This window comes from Ahaetulla prasina, chromosome 1 (assembly GCF_028640845.1).
Source record: "Ahaetulla prasina isolate Xishuangbanna chromosome 1, ASM2864084v1, whole genome shotgun sequence".
Taxonomy (NCBI): Eukaryota; Metazoa; Chordata; class Lepidosauria; order Squamata; family Colubridae; genus Ahaetulla; species Ahaetulla prasina.
This window is the reverse complement of record NC_080539.1, coordinates 359,329,984-359,345,823: the sequence shown is the minus strand read 5'-3', so window position 1 is coordinate 359,345,823 and position 15,840 is coordinate 359,329,984. Positions and strand designations below refer to the sequence as shown.

The following is a 15,840-nucleotide window of genomic DNA, read 5'->3' as shown; positions in this document are numbered from 1 at the left end:
TCCTGCTGTGGCACAGGATAAGTTAATTCAGTGTTTCTCAACCTTGGCCACTTGAAGATATGTGGACTTCAACTCCCAGAATTCCACAGCCAGCCATGTTGAAGTCCACATATCTTCATGCGGCCAAAGTTAAGAAACACTAATCCATGATTTTGTGCTTCTTTTTTAAGGCTGACTCCCGCCCCCATCCCCCATTAGCCCACCCCCAGTGTTTGACAAAAAATCTTGGGGGTTGGCAGCATAGAATTAATTCAAAGATTTTATGTCTCACATCAGTATTCTCATTGTAGCTCAGTTCCACCATCTCTTTAGAACTGCTTAGCCATCATTTTGTTCTTGTCTGCTTTGCTTGGTTTAATTTGAAAGATGTGGCTTTGCTGAACTAACCGAACTGCACGTTTAACAATACTTTATCACTCCAATGATTTCTAATATTTTAACAGGAAGAACAGAGGTATTAAACAAAAGCAGATCATCCCAAAGGTAAGCTTCCTTATGTTTTTATGGTTCCAATATATGTGGTGATGGGGGACATTTTTGGGTCAGTTATTTTACATTTTGCAAAGTATGTGCACATTATGTGAATTCTGCTAAAAATGTGCAACAGTAAATTACACACTAACTAGATATGCACTGTATGTCACTGTATTTTGGGAAATGCTGAGTGCAGCTCTGATACATGTGAATCTCTGTTTTCATATAAAGTGAAAATCAAATTCTTGGCTACTAGGAGAAGGATGAAAAATATTCATGTTACCAAAATTAAGTGCTCTGATGAAGTCCATAAAAGCTTGGAGCGCTTAACTCTTCTTCATAATTTCCTATCTCTCTCCATTTCTATGGCTGGTAACAAAATAAGAGCCTAAATGAAGCATAATTTAACACATTCATCCTACCAAATGGTGTAGCTTCAGTGCTGGGATTATTGTGTCTACCTTCATGGGATTGTAATTATAACTATGGCATGTTGGTTTAGCTGCCCAGAGTTGGTTGATAACGAGATGAGCGGCATGTAAATTAATTAATCAAGTAAATAAATAAATAAATATTCCTTGGCTGCAGAATTTACTGGACTCAAAGTCTTTGAAACTCATCATGAGCATGACGTTGCATGACCGAACCACAAAATCCCTCCTGCATTTGCATAAGAAGAAGAAGCCACCTAGCATCAGTGCTCAATTCCAGGTAAAAGGGCACATACAGTAGTGGAGAATGACCATAGCTGCCCCCCCCCTTTTGTGTAATGTTTTTCATAATCGGTACCACATATGGGGTAGGGACTTGTGCAGGTGTTCTATTTGGTCTTGTATGTATTTGTGCAGGAAGTTTCCTTCATGGGGCGGGGGGAAGAATATGTATATCTTCTCAGTTTCTCTTCGTTGTTGCAGCCATAGTACTTCTCCACTTCACTCTTTCGCACGCAATATGAAGTAGATCTTTCTTCAGTTATTTTCTTTTCTAGTCAACCTTTTCGCTTCTTCTGTGCTTCCTTTCATTTCTCTTAACTTCATTTCAAGCAAAACTGGAAAAGGGGGCTCTTTGTGCAAATGCATCCAGTGCCAAAACCTATGGCAATAAGTGTCATGCTGTCTTCTGTAAGGAGAATGAATCAATTGAATTGGGAATGGTAATAGATTCCTCATCCTAAATCTGTTCGTCTTCACATGGACCTCATTCATATGAGAACAAGTGGTCCTCTGTCCCACCATGAGGACTAAATAATACGAGCAACACACTGGTCAGGAGTCCACAGAGTAGTACCAATTGTTTTTTCAGATCACAAGGATGTTTCTTTTAAGATGTTTCTTCTTCAGGCAAAGGGATGGTAGAATTTTAGAGGTGAAAGTCATGTCCTTGTTGACAATTTTACTTGGAAATCAGAGATATCCTTCCCAGTGTTCAATTCTACTCCACCTGAAGGGATTCTGGGTGGGTGACAGTGGGATTAAATATGCCATGTGGAAACAAATAGGATACTGAAACAAAAGCAAGCTCAAACTGAATGGCTTTCGCTTGTTTGTCCATATCACTAGAGGTAGGTATTCCAAAGAATGGGAGCCACCTCTGAGAAGGCCTGTCTGTAAAGGTGTAGCCCTATGAACCTCACACGGAGGATGACTCTCAACAGACCTCTAGATGTTCAAGACCTATATACAGATTCTGTTCTAACAAGACATTGCCTGATTTATCCCAGGGCTGCTGTCATACGGGGCTTTAATAATCAGCACTTTGATTTGAGCCTGAAAGCATACAGCAGCGGTAAGCAAATGCAGCAATTTAAAGATTGGTGATATTCTGCACTGGCAAGGTATTCCTGCAATAATCCAGGTTCGGTGTTCTGCAGCAGCTGTAATTCCAGGCTGACTCCCGCCCCCATCCCCCATTAGCCCACCCTCAGTGTTTGACAAAAAATCTTGGGGGTTGGCAGCATAGAATTAATTCAAAGATTTTATGTCTCACATCAATATTCTCATTGTAGCTCAGTTCCACCATCTCTTTAGAACTGCTTAGCCATCATTTTGTTCTTGTCTGCTTTGCTTGGTTTAATTTGAAAGATGTGGCTTTGCTGAACTAACCGAACTGCACGTTTAACAATACTTTATCACTCCAATGATTTCTAATATTTTAACAGGAAGAACAGAGGTATTAAACAAAAGCAGATCATCCCAAAGGTGAGTTTCCTTATGTTTTTATGGTTCCAATATATGTGGTGATGGGGGACATTTTTGGGTCAGTTGTTTTACATTTTGCAAAGTATGTGCACATTATGTGAATTCTGCTAAAAATGTGCAACAGTAAATTACACACTAACTAGATATGCACTGTATGTCACTGTATTTTGGGAAATGCTGAGTGCAGCTCTGATACATGTGAATCTCTGTTTTCATATAAAGTGAAAATCAAATTCTTGGCTACTAGGAGGATGAAAAATATTCATGTTACCAAAATTAAGTGCTCTGATGAAGTCCATAAACGCTTGGAGCGTTTAACTCTTCTTCATAATTTCCTATCTCTCTCCATTTTTATGGCTGGTAACAAAATAAGAGCCTAAATGAAGCGTAATTTAACGCACTCATCCCACCAAATGGTGTAGCTTCAGTGCTGGGATTATTGTGTCTACCTTCATGGGATTGTAATTATAACTGGCATGTTGGTTTAGCTGCCCAGAGTTGGTTGATAGCGAGATGGGCGGCATGTAAATTAATTAATCAAGTAAATAAATAAATAAATATTCCTTGGCTGCAGAATTTACTGGACTCAAAGTCTTTGAAACTCATCATGAGCATGACGTTGCATGACCGAACCACAAAATCCCTCCTGCATTTGCATAAGAAGAAGAAGCCACCTAGCATCAGTGCTCAATTCCAGGTAAAAGGGCACATACAGTAGTGGAGAATGACCATAGCTGCCCCCCTCCTTTTGTGTAATGTTTTTCATAATCGGTACCACATATGGGGTAGGGACTTGTGCAGGTGTTCTATTTGGTCTTGTATGTATTTGTGCAGGAAGTTTCCTTCATGGGGCGGGGGGAAGAATATGTATATCTTCTCAGTTTCTCTTCGTTGTTGCAGCCATAGTACTTCTCCACTTCACTCTTTCGCACGCAATATGAAGTAGATCTTTCTTCAGTTATTTTCTTTTCTAGTCAACCTTTTCGCTTCTTCTGTGCTTCCTTTCATTTCTCTTAACTTCATTTCAAGCAAAACTGGAAAAGGGGCTCTTTGTGCAATGCATCCAGTGCCAAAACCTATGGCAATAAGTGTCATGCTGTCTTCTGTAAGGAGAATGAATCAATTGAATTGGGAATGGTAATAGATTCCTCATCCTAAATCTGTTCGTCTTCACATGGACCTCATTCATATGAGAACAAGTGGTCCTCTGTCCCACCATGAGGACTAAATAATACGAGCAACACACTGGTCAGGAGTCCACAGAGTAGTACCAATTGTTTTTTCAGATCACAAGGATGTTTCTTTTAAGATGTTTCTTCTTCAGGCAAAGGGATGGTAGAATTTTAGAGGTGAAAGTCATGTCCTTGTTGACAATTTTACTTGGAAATCAGAGATATCCTTCCCAGTGTTCAATTCTACTCCACCTGAAGGGATTCTGGGTGGGTGACAGTGGGATTAAATATGCCATGTGGAAACAAATAGAATACTGAAACAAAAGCAAGCTCAAACTGAATGGCTTTCGCTTGTTTGTCCATATCGCTAGAGGTAGGTATTCCAAAGAATGGGAGCCACCTCTGAGAAGGCCTGTCTGTAAAGGTGTAGCCCTATGAACCTCACACGGAGGATGACTCTCAACAGACCTCTAGATGTTCAAGACCTATATACAGATTCTGTTCTAACAAGGCATTGCCTGATTTATCCCAGGGCTGCTGTCATACAGGGCTTTAATAATCAGCACTTTGATTTGAGCCTGAAAGCATACAGCAGTGGTAAGCAAATGCAGCAATTTAAAGATTGGTGATATTCTGCACTGGCAAGGTATTCCTGCAATAATCCAGGTTCGGTGTTCTGCAGCAGCTGTAATTCCAGGCTGACTCCAGGAGTACTGCTCCCACTGCCCCAGATGTTAAGAGTAGCTCAAAGAAGTGGTGATCAAGGTGTAAGTTACTTAAAACGGCTGGCAAATTAGCCGAAGCTGGGTAAAGGCTCCCCTGACCAAAACTTTTTCCTGGTGTTTTAGTAGAAGCTGAGAGTCCAGGAAAAGCTAAGTCATAAACTACTTTGGGAAGAGTATGATCCCATCAAGACTGATTAGTCACATTAATTGGGAAGAGCATGAGCATGTGCGTTTTCCAGTATGGTAGCCGGTTAATCGTCCCTGGTAGCATCATTTTCTAGTGGGACTAGTTTCTGAATACAGCTAGTCCTCAACTTATGACCACAATTGAGCCCAAAATTTATATGAAGTGAGAATTTGTTAAGTGACTTTCGCCTCATTTTACAACATTTCTTGCCACAGTTGTTAAGTGAATCACTGCAGTTGATTTAAGTTAGTAACCTGGTTGTTAAGTGAATCTGGCTTCCCCATTGTCTTTGCTTGTCAGAAGGTTGCGAAAAGTGATCACATGACCCTGGGGTGCTGCAGTGGTCATTAAGCATGAACCAGTTGCCAAGTATCTAAATTTTGATCACACGATTATGGGGATGCTGCAAAGGTTGCAACTGAAAAACAGTGATAAGTCACATTTTTAGTGCCCTTGCAAGTTTGAACAGTCACTACATGAACTGTTGTAAATTGAGGACTACCTGTATACTGTTTCTTTGCAAATGTGTGTCATGCTATATAATTCATTTATAAAAATTTGAAGCATTCTTCTGCAGTTGCTCTACAGTAAAGTAAAAACTAAGTCTTCTTCAAGTCTAGCTTTATTTCTGATGATTTCGTGGACATATCCATGCAGTTTTCTCAGCAACACCATGGAAGTGGTTTGCTGTTATCTTCTTTTGGGATAGTTTTCAACTGTCCAGTTTAGGTCAATAGTCTTCCATGCTCCCTGGGAGTTTCCTGTCCAAATATTAAGTAGGAGCAACACAAAACCTAATATCATCTGCTAAGACTGAGTATTTGTATTTTTATGGTAATTTTTCCTATTATTTTCCCCTGTTAAAAAGGAATTTTTTTTCACTTTCCTTTTCTTGTTTATTTTTTTAATACTTGATGGGGATACCTTCTTTCGTCCTTTCTTACTTAATACTGGACAGCATGTTGAGTCATTATACAACTTTTTTATTGCCCATTCATTAATTCTCTCTCTTTCCATGTTTACATTCATAATTTTCTCAGAAAGCAGTTTGAATCTTTTTCACTTTAAAATACTGGGGGTTTTCCCCATTTGGTTTTACATTGCTTTTTCATTAAACATGCTGAACCTGTTCCTTTCATTGTTTTAATGTTGTTTATTTGTTTTCTGGCCATATTTTATTGGCCACGTATACTCTTTTTAATTTCCAAATTTAATCCATACATTTAACATAAATAATAAATTGTTCCACCCTCTGCACCTCACTCAGTTGCATTTCTCTGTCTTCTGTTTCATAGCCCACCTGATTTCCATGTTTAGAACAAAGTGATGGCAATAAAGAATTTTTTTGGCAAAACACATGCTTCAATATGTCCTTTTATGAATATCTCTCTCTATAAGACCTCATTTAATGTGGACTACTGTATTTCAGTTTGTATAAGTTTGCTTATTCCTTAGACATCCAGTTGGACATGCTTTATTTCCATTCCGATAGTATTAACTTTTCCTTCATGTTTTTCATACACTATAGTCAAGCTATCAGAAAATGTTGAATATGCTCAATGAATTGAATTGAATTGAATACTTTATTCGGTGAAGGTGAAATACCATGGAAAACCAAGAAAGCAAACCTCTCTGTCTTGGGAAAGGGCTTGCCCCCCGAGAGTAGGATGCCCCCAATCCCACTTGCCCTCATAAGGTTCTTAAGGTCTGGCTATTTCCTGAGATATTATTTATTTATTTTATTTATTTATTTATTTATTAAATTTGTATACCGCCCTTCTCCCGAAGGACTCAGGGCGGTTCACAGCCAAGTAAAATAGACAATACAATATAAATACAATTAAAATACAATTAAAAAACTTATTAAAATTGGCCACAATTAAAATTTGAGACTAAAACCCATTAAAATACCTATAAACTTAAAAACTAACCCAGGCCAGCGCAGATAAATAAGTAAGTTTTAAGCTCGCGGCGAAAGGTTCGGAGGTCCGGAAGTTGACGAAGTCCTGGGGGGAGTTCGTTCCAGAGGGCGGGAGCCCCCACAGAGAAGGCCCTTCCCCTGGGTGTCGCCAGACGACACTGTCGCGCCGACGGCACCCTGAGGAGTCCCTCCCTGTGAGAGCGCACGGGTCGGTGAGAGGTATTCGGTAGCAGCAGGCGGTCCCGTAAGTAATCAGTATTAGGCTGAAGCATACTGATATATTGGTAATATCTTCACTTGCCAAGTTTGTGAGCTGTTTTTGTCCAATGTAATATCTAAAGGTAGGGAGGCAGTGGCTCAATGAGTAAGATGCTGAGTTTGTCGATCAGAAGGTTGGCAGTTCAGCGGTTCGAATCCCTAGCACTGCTTAGTGGAGTGAGCTCCCATTACTTGTCCCAGCTTCTGCCAACCTAGCAGTTCGAAAGCACGTAAAAAATGCAAGTAAAAAAATAGGGAGCACCTTTGGTGGGAAGGTAACAGCGTTCCATGTGCCTTCAGCGTTTAGTCATTCCGGCCACATGACCACAGAGACGTCTTTGGACAGTGCTGGCTCTTTGGCTTAGAAACGGAGATGAGCACCGCCCCTAGAGCTGGAACCAACTAGCATGCAAGTGCTACTTTTACCTTTACCTTTAATATCTAAGGGTGATAGCGTGAAGCATTAGCAGTCTAAATGCTTGCCTAAATATCAGCATTTGCACAGTGCACTAAATGTGGTGAATTTTATCGTTCATTTCACTTGATGTCATTTTGTCATCTTGGTAGATTACCATGTTGTGTTAACCCAGTGTGTTTGGTTAGTTTATGTTACACTGAATTATACATATCCAGAAAATTGAACCCATTGCTTAACCAAGCAAAGTACGTTGTACAATGTTTCGTAATGGATTGTGCAACATAACCTTACTGCCATATGGTAATATTTCTAATATCTCTTATTCGTTTGGAAATAGATGGAAAGTATAATACAGTGGAAAGATAGATGGTCTATACAAGTGATGGCGAACTTTTTCGGCATCGAGTGCCCAAACCGGAATGCGGGTGCGCATGTGCTATAGTGCCAGAAACCCAAAGACCAGCTGGCGATGGCACGTGTGCCCCCTCTGGCACATGTGCCATAGGTTCACCGTCACGGGCCTATATGGTTCTTTCCCTAAGCTTAGCCGATAAATTCCTATTGTGTGACTCGTTTCAGACTTCTTTGAACAAGCTTCTAGAAACTTTGGGGAAAGCTGAGCCCTTCTTTATCCGCTGCATCCGTTCCAATTCTGAGAAGGTAGGTGGACGCCTTTGGGTTCTGGGTCTTGCCAGAGGTAATCTGTGCATAAAAGTCTTTTTGTTAAAATAGATAACATGTAAGGAATCCTACATTCTTGTTTAGCCAGTTGCCTCTAAATAATTTCTACCAATCTCAATTTGTTTGGTTTCCATAAAAAGAAAATAAAACTAAACTAAACACTGCATTCTTAACTGTAAAAACTAAAAAGCTCACTAGCTCACACTTGCATTCTTATAGAGTACTTCCCTGTACAAAAGATTCTTGCAACCTTTTATAGATCTTTTAAGATTGTGCTAAATTGATGTTTTCTGGGTGGTTTTAAAAATGGACATTGAAAATCTACTTTTTTATTATTTTAGAATATTTTTTAGCATAAATGTATAATTTTGAGAAAGAAAATTACTTAATTCTGCTTGGCAGTTAATTTTTCGTTGTTTTAATGAATGCTTTTTTTCATCAATTTTCATGGATAAATTTTTAGCAGTATTTATGAAAAAGAAAATATTTATGAATGCGTTCATTTTCTTAAAAGGAGCATTCCTTGGAGAGAAGTATTAGAGAAACGTGGCATTGCTCCCTAATTTACATATCAACCTAATTAAAAATATTGTAATAGTACGGCACCGATTTATTCAGAATCACCTTCATAATCAATCAAAACAGTTTAAACTTCTTCAATTTGTTGAATATTTATTGGCTGAAAGGGCCAAATAAAGTATGGTCCTCATCTTTAAAAAAATGCAACAGACAAGAGTAACTCCATTTCTGAGAACAGAGATTCTGGTTTATTATAGGGAAGGCCAGCTGCATCGAGATTGCTCTTGATCTTCTGTTTTTTCCTCTTTTTTTCCAGAGGGAGTTGTTCTTTGATGAACGGCTGGTACTTCAACAATTGAGATATACAGGAATGCTGGAAACAGTGAGAATCCGACAATCAGGCTACAGTGCTAAATTTAACTTCCAGGTACTTTTGCACTCCGGGTCTGCCTTCTTTCTGTAGTCCAGAAAAAGCCACTTGATTGATCAAAACCATCCTTAGAATTCCTACTATTTTCTTTCAGTATTTGAGAAATAATCTGTCCTTCCCTTGTGGAAGGAATCCAGCGGTGGGATTCAGCCAGTTTGCACCTCTTCGGGAGAACCGGTTGTTAACTTTCTGAGCAATTTGGTGAACTGGTTGTTGGAAGAAATCACTATGGCAGGGAACCGGTTGTTAAATTATTTGAATCCCACCACTGAAGGAATCCCCTTGCAATGAGCCAGTATCATGAATGCAATCATTTGCCATAGTCTTTGCTCCAAACACATAAAGCTTTTTCAACCTAAAGGATGAAGAGTTATATGAAGTCTATTTATCAGAAGACAACCAGGATGCTGCTTTAAACCAGGGTCAGGTTCCTCCTCTTCCTCCTCCTTCTGTCTATCCTGACTCCCGGTTCAGTGCCTCAGAAAGGAAAAAAGGAAAGAAAAAGCAAGACCAATGTCTGTGGAGCTTCTCAGTCATGGTTGTCCCAAAGGTTATTTTTTCAAGAGGCAACTGGACTTTTCTGGTTTTTCTTTGAAGACGTTTCACTTCGTAACCAAGAATCTTCTTCAGGTCTGGCTGAATGGTGGGGAATTCCCCACCTCCAGTCAGAGCTGAAGAAGTTTCTTGGATGAGAAGTGAAACGTCTTCAAAGAAAAACCAGAAAAGTCCAATTGCCTCTTGAAAAAAGCACCTTTGGGACAGAAAACAAGACCAATCTCTTTCTTTAGACTTGTTCCTGGAAATGCTGGAGTTGTTTGTATTGAAAGTACTTGAAGCACCAAAGAGTTTTGCTTCCTCAGTCGTGTATTTGTTCTGAATATATACATGCTACCACTTGCATATAAGGACAGAAATCTACCCCAATCAATCCTTGCATCCAAATTATGCCTCTTCATGAAAAAAATTAGTATAGTTACAGATTTGATTTACCTCAATTGTCCTTGATCTGGACTTGCAGAGACATAACTCCCTAAATCCAGAGGTCTTGTGCCAGGGTCTAGATGAGACAGTTGAAATAATTATTCATGTTTTGCTATATTGCCCTTTGTCCAGTGGTGGGATTCAGCCAGTTCGGGCGGGTTCGGGCAAACCAGCTGTTGCTGGCTGGCCCCTCTCCTCCCCACCACGTCCCTTCTAGGGGTCCCCTAGTACAGGGGTCTCCAACCTTGGCAACTTTAAGACTTGTGGACTTCAACTCCCAGGATTCCTGGGAGTTGAAGTCCACAAGTCTTAAAGTTGCCAGGGTTGGAGACCCCTGCCCTATAGGCCTCCCTGCACTTACCTGGGAGCCAAAATGGGGCGCGGGGGAGGGGGTGTGTGGTATCCCCCCCCCCATGGCCCGTTTTTGATCCCAGGGGAATTAGGAGGCCGAGTACTGCCTGTCACAATCCCTGGCCACGCCCACCCAGCCGGTCATTAGATTAGAGAACCGATTGTTAAATTATATTAATCCCACCACTGCCTTTGTCTATCTGGCAGTCTGATTTAATATCCCCCTGATTATTAAATATGGGATGGGGGGAATGTTGAGATTGTGTGCTTTTTAAAATTTCTATGAAAATTGTTAAACTGTCCAATTCAGGTTGCAATTAGAAAGTGCTGAGTTTGAATTTAGCTGTACTCACTAATAACACTGCTTTAAGGTTTGTCAGTCACTTTCAGTAGCAAGTTGTTTTCTCTTTTACTGTTTTAAATCTTGGAACTACATCTTGTCCTATTAACAGCACCTTTTATTATTCTTTTGGTCTCTGTTTATTATGATGGCAATGACAATAACACATTTAGGAGAATAGTAAAATATCCTAGCAGCTCGGTGAAAAAAAATTATGAGTCATTTAGGGATGACTACTCAGTGCTCACATTCTATATGTGCATGTTAGGAACTTTGATCATTTGTTGCAAGAAATAAATCTACAGCTTAACTCCAAATGGCCTTCCATAAAACCACAGGACTTCTACAGTTTATAGTTTGGTTTAGAAGTTAAGGCTTGAAAGCGGGAGACTATCATTTCAAGTCCTTTGTTAGACAAAGATGGTTGGGTGACTTTGAGCTGGTCATTCTGTCTCTCGGCCCTCAGAAGATTGTTGTGGTAAAAAAAAAAGAGGAGGAGGAAGATGTGTTGGATACATTGCTATTTGCCATCTTGAATTATTTATAAAAATAATAAAGGCGGAGGGAGGGAGGGAGGGAGGGAGGGAGGGAGGGAGGGAGGAAGGAAGGAAGGAAGGAAGGAAGGAAGGAAGGAAGGAAGGAAGGAAGGAAGGAAGGAAGGAAGGAAGGAAGGAAGGAAGGAAGGAAGGAAAATATTCAAATTCATTGTAGGATAATGAGTTCTTGGCTAAATCTTCTTTTGTTTATGCATTATCTTCCTAGGATTTTATTGATCAATTTCAAGTGTTGCTGCCCAAAAATGTCAAAGCCTCCAAGGAAGAAATTAATGCTCTGTTAAACAAGCTGAATCTGGACACTAACAGCTATCAAATAGGAAAGACCAAGGTATGTTTGAATTAACAACTGAAACCAAAATAGATTCAACATGGCCGTTGGAATAAGGCCAAATCTAAACATCTTGTGTGAATTTTGCTTCCTTATATTGACCAGTCCTCTCTTTATATGTCCTATTCCAGGGGTCTGCAAACTTGGCTCTTTTAAGACTTGTGGACTTCAACTCCCAGAGCAAAGCTTCCTCAGCCCAGCAAAGCTGGCTGAGAAACTCTGGGAGTTGAAGTCCACAAGTCTTAAAAGAGCCAAGTTTGCAGACCCCTGTCCTATTCTGTTTGGGATCATTCTTCCTGAATTTTCAAAACGGGACATGCTGTACGGTGTTGGGAAAGCCAGTACGGTTTGGATTTTGCCAGCATCTGAGTAGGCAGATGTAAATGGTTTTGGTCTATAATGAAGGAAGAGTTAGATGTAACTGTTCTCTAACAGTACAATATCTACAGCTGTACAAATCTCCCAAAATGAGATAAAATTAGTACAATAAATGTAACGTATTTTTATTTGTCGTATCTTTCCATAGAACCATCCTTTAAGACAGGGGAACGTAATTAATTTTCCCAACGAGCCACATGAGAAACTGGAACTGGTGTGGAGGGCTGAACCAATAGGGCGGTGACAATTCATAGGCATGCATATAGGCACATGTGTAAATTGGGGGGGAAAAATAGCAGTCACCCTTAAAATAAAAACAATCCATGCAGGCTGGACAGGGACAGCCAAAGGATCAGATATCGCCTGAGGGGCATAAAATGTCCAGATCTGTTTTGCGAACTTAACTAAATGTATGTAATATCTTTTTAACTAAAGATACAGAGATTAACTTAACTAAATAATCTTTTTTTTTTTTGGCTTCTTTTTCTTTCCTACTTTCTACACCAGTTCTGTATCCAATTTTAAAGTACCTTAGATCAGGAATTTCCTCTTAACAGTAATAACTCAATGTCCGTGTCTTCCTCTTATTGACTAGAATTCCCTGGTCCTATCTCTTTCTTTAAATATCTGGTTGCAATCAATCTGAGGGGCTAGTTTGTGGTGCCGTGGTGGGGACGTTGAGCTTGTCGATCGAAAGGTTGGCAGCTCGGTGGTTCGAATCCCTAGTGCTGCCGTGTAATGGGGTGAGCTCCCGTTACTTGTCCCAGCTTCTGCCAACCTAGCAGTTTCGAAAACACGTAAAAATGCAAGTAGAAAAAATAGGGAGCATCTTTGATGGGAAGGTAACAGCGTTCCGTGCGCCTTTGGTGTTGAGTCATGCCGGCCACATGACCACGGAGACGTCTTCGGACAGTGCTGACTCTTCGGCTTTGAAACAGAGATGAGCACCACCCCCTAGAGTCGGCAACTACTAGCACGTATGTGCGAGGGGAACCTTTACCTTTACCTTATTGCAGGCTAACTGCTCTCACTGCCAGGAGTTCAATTCCTTCTATCCTGACTGGCTCAAGGTTGACTCTGCCTTCCATCCTTCCGAGATTGGTAAAATGAGGACCCAGGTTGTTGGAGGAAATATAAACCTGTCTCTGTAAACCTCTTAGAGAAGGCCATAAAGCACTGTGAAGCGGTATAGAAGTCTTAAGTGCTATGGCTATCCCAAAGGTGCTTTTTTCAAGAGACAATGGGGCTTTCTTGTTCTTCTTTGAAGACCTTTTGCTTCTCATCCAAGAAGCTCCTACAGCTCTCTGCTGTTGCTATTTGCTAGTTTCAAAACATTGAGTCATCAGAGGTGTCATTCCTGCCCTCCAGGTATTCATGAAGGAAGCCACCCGACAGGTGCTCCAAGACACCCTACACAAGGAAGTCATCCGAAAAATCATTGTCCTCCAGAGCTGGCTGCGAATGGTGCTGGAGAGGAGGCGCTTCCTCCGGACTCGGCAAGCAGCGATTACCTTGCAGGTACAGGCCCTGGTAGTGGTTGCCATCTTCCCTCGTTTTTGTGAGACACCTTTTCCTTCCCCATGAAGGTCTGTTCCTTCTCTGTATCGATTGCAGGCATGCTGGCGTTCTTACTGTGTCGTCCGGAGGGCCCTGGAGAAAGAAAATGCTGCTATTTATATCCAATCGGTATGGCGTGGATACCGGGAGAAGAAAGCATACCAGCAGCAGAAGAAGAGGGTTTGTCTCCTTCAGGCTCTGGTACGGGGGTATCTGCAGCGCAAGAGGTGAGCAATGTATAGTTTTACACATCTCTTGAGCTTAAAGTCATAAAATAGGAAGAATCTAGTTAGATGAAAGCAGAAATCCATCAGGCGCAACATTTCATTTTTAGAAGAGCCAGACCAATGCTTCAAAGCCAAAGAGCAGATGTTTCATTTTACCTTCTCATCCTGTGTGGGGGTTAGTGGGCAGTGGAAGTAATAAAAGGATCCTGAGAATCCAGTTTGGCATTTTCTTTTTTGACTCTGCAACTTTTATTCTTGAGAGAGCCAGTATGGTCTAGTGGTTAAAGCACCAGTCTAGGAACTCAGAGGTTGTAATCCCAGTTTAGGTACAAAGCCAGCTGTCAGGGTTCCAAGTAATACACCCATAGCAAGCAAAACTCTGAGGCAGGTAGATTCCTCAAAGAATAGTTTTATTGGGTATATCATATTGGCACAGTTCTGGTGAAAACCGACTCTGAAGGTTCCCACAGTTTTCACCTAATTAAAAGTAAAAGTTTTTCTCCTTCCCCAAGCAATCAGTCACAGGGTCCAACCACTGTGCGGTCCGGTTACCTGGTAACATCACTCCTTCTCTCTCTGACCAGGTGTGAGAATGTCCTTGGTTTTCAGGAGAAAGTATTTTGTTTAGGCTATAAACCCCCAGCTATCTCTATTCCCCCCCTCCCTATCCCTTAGCTTAGGGGTCTTCAACCTTGCCAACTTTAAGACTTGTGACTTCAGCTCCTAGAATTGGCTGAGGAATTCTGGGAGTTAAAGTCCACAAGTCTTAAAGTTGGCAAGGTTGGAGACCCCTGCCTTAGCTGCAGTGTGGCAACACTGAAGCCTCAAAACGGCCTCGGTCCGGTCAGCTTCAGGGTTGACACCAGCTGGATGACCTTGGACTAGTCACTCTTATCTCAGCCTTGGAAAGGAAGCAATGGCAAACCACTTCCAAATATTTTGCCAAGAAAACTTTCAGGGACTAATCCAGGAGTCCAAACTGACTCAAAGTTATATACACAAACACACAAAAACCATTTCTGGGTAAATTGCTTATTTTTTTCCCCCTTTAAACCCTTAGGTTCCATCAAATGATCACAGAGAAAAAGCAAGAGGAAATAAAACAGGAACTTTTAAAGCAAGATAATGAATTGCTCCAGCCAAAGGAACCCATCTCAGACCAGATGGCTGTTGAACTCGAGGTGCAGCTGGATGAAACATCTGGGCCGATAGCAGATGATGATGGAGCTAAAAATGCCCATGCAGAAAACCAGTCTCCTCCTCTGTCTCAAAAGATTAACCGGAAAAAACGGGAGAACCGCCGACAAAGAGGATTGGAGCACAACAAGCTGCAAAATAAACAAGTTGTTTTAGCATTTGAGGGGGGACCTGAAGTCCTTACCAGGGAAGATAGCCCCCCTCGCAACACGGAAGAGGAAGAAGAGGCTCAAAGGCTTGAGCAACCTGTAGGACAGGATGCAGTTTCTTCTCCAGAAACGCTCCCCAAATGCATGGAGGAAGAAGGAGCACCCGTGACTGACAATCATCTCCTTCCTTTGGATGGTGGCACACTGGTTCCCAGTCCAAGCCCAGGACTGAAACTGGAAAGCAGGGTGCTAAAAGAAGATACAAATGTACAGGAAAGAATGGAAAATCCCAAGATCCGGACCAGCCAAAGCTTCACTTACCCTGAGAGGCCCACAGAGCTGGATCTAACTTGGGCAAACAATCTGATGGCTAACCGGAGCTTCCGGAGCCGCACCGACAAAAGGAAGCCGCAGGCTGTGAAGGACTTAGGCAGCCCCCCCTCTTTCCAAATTCAACGGTATCAGGACGATCCAAGCAAACTGCGAGATAAGCGGGAACGCTGGCAAGGAAAGAGGCAGCTGGTCAGCGGACAGAACAACCTGGTCAGCCAATCTTTGGAAGAGAAGACTGGCCCTGCCGTGTCTTCTTCTGCACAATTAAAGTAAGATTCTGGGCGTTACATCTTTAATCTTGAAAAAGGATGAGAAATAAAAATTGAGAAAAATTAGATCTTGAGTACAGCTAATCCTCCTCCTATAACAGTTCGTTTCGTGACTGTTCAAAGTTACAACGGCACTGAAAAACGTATGACCATTTTTCACACTTACGCTCATTGCAGCATCCCCATGGTC

The 15,840-nt window shown here is 41.3% G+C and overlaps 1 protein-coding gene across 1 annotated transcript in view; it reads left to right on the top strand.

Moving 5' to 3' along the window:
* MYO9B (myosin IXB) overlaps window positions 1-15,840 on the top strand; it is a 78,174-nt gene that overhangs the window by 37,725 nt on the left and 24,609 nt on the right. Inside the window, exons 16-23 of the mRNA XM_058163258.1 lie at window positions 444-483; window positions 1,063-1,185; window positions 7,933-8,013; window positions 8,870-8,980; window positions 11,418-11,540; window positions 13,287-13,436; window positions 13,533-13,702; window positions 14,763-15,650. Coding sequence (XP_058019241.1) covers window positions 444-483; window positions 1,063-1,185; window positions 7,933-8,013; window positions 8,870-8,980; window positions 11,418-11,540; window positions 13,287-13,436; window positions 13,533-13,702; window positions 14,763-15,650 — 1,686 coding nt within the window. The remainder of the gene's footprint in view (window positions 1-443; window positions 484-1,062; window positions 1,186-7,932; window positions 8,014-8,869; window positions 8,981-11,417; window positions 11,541-13,286; window positions 13,437-13,532; window positions 13,703-14,762; window positions 15,651-15,840) is intronic.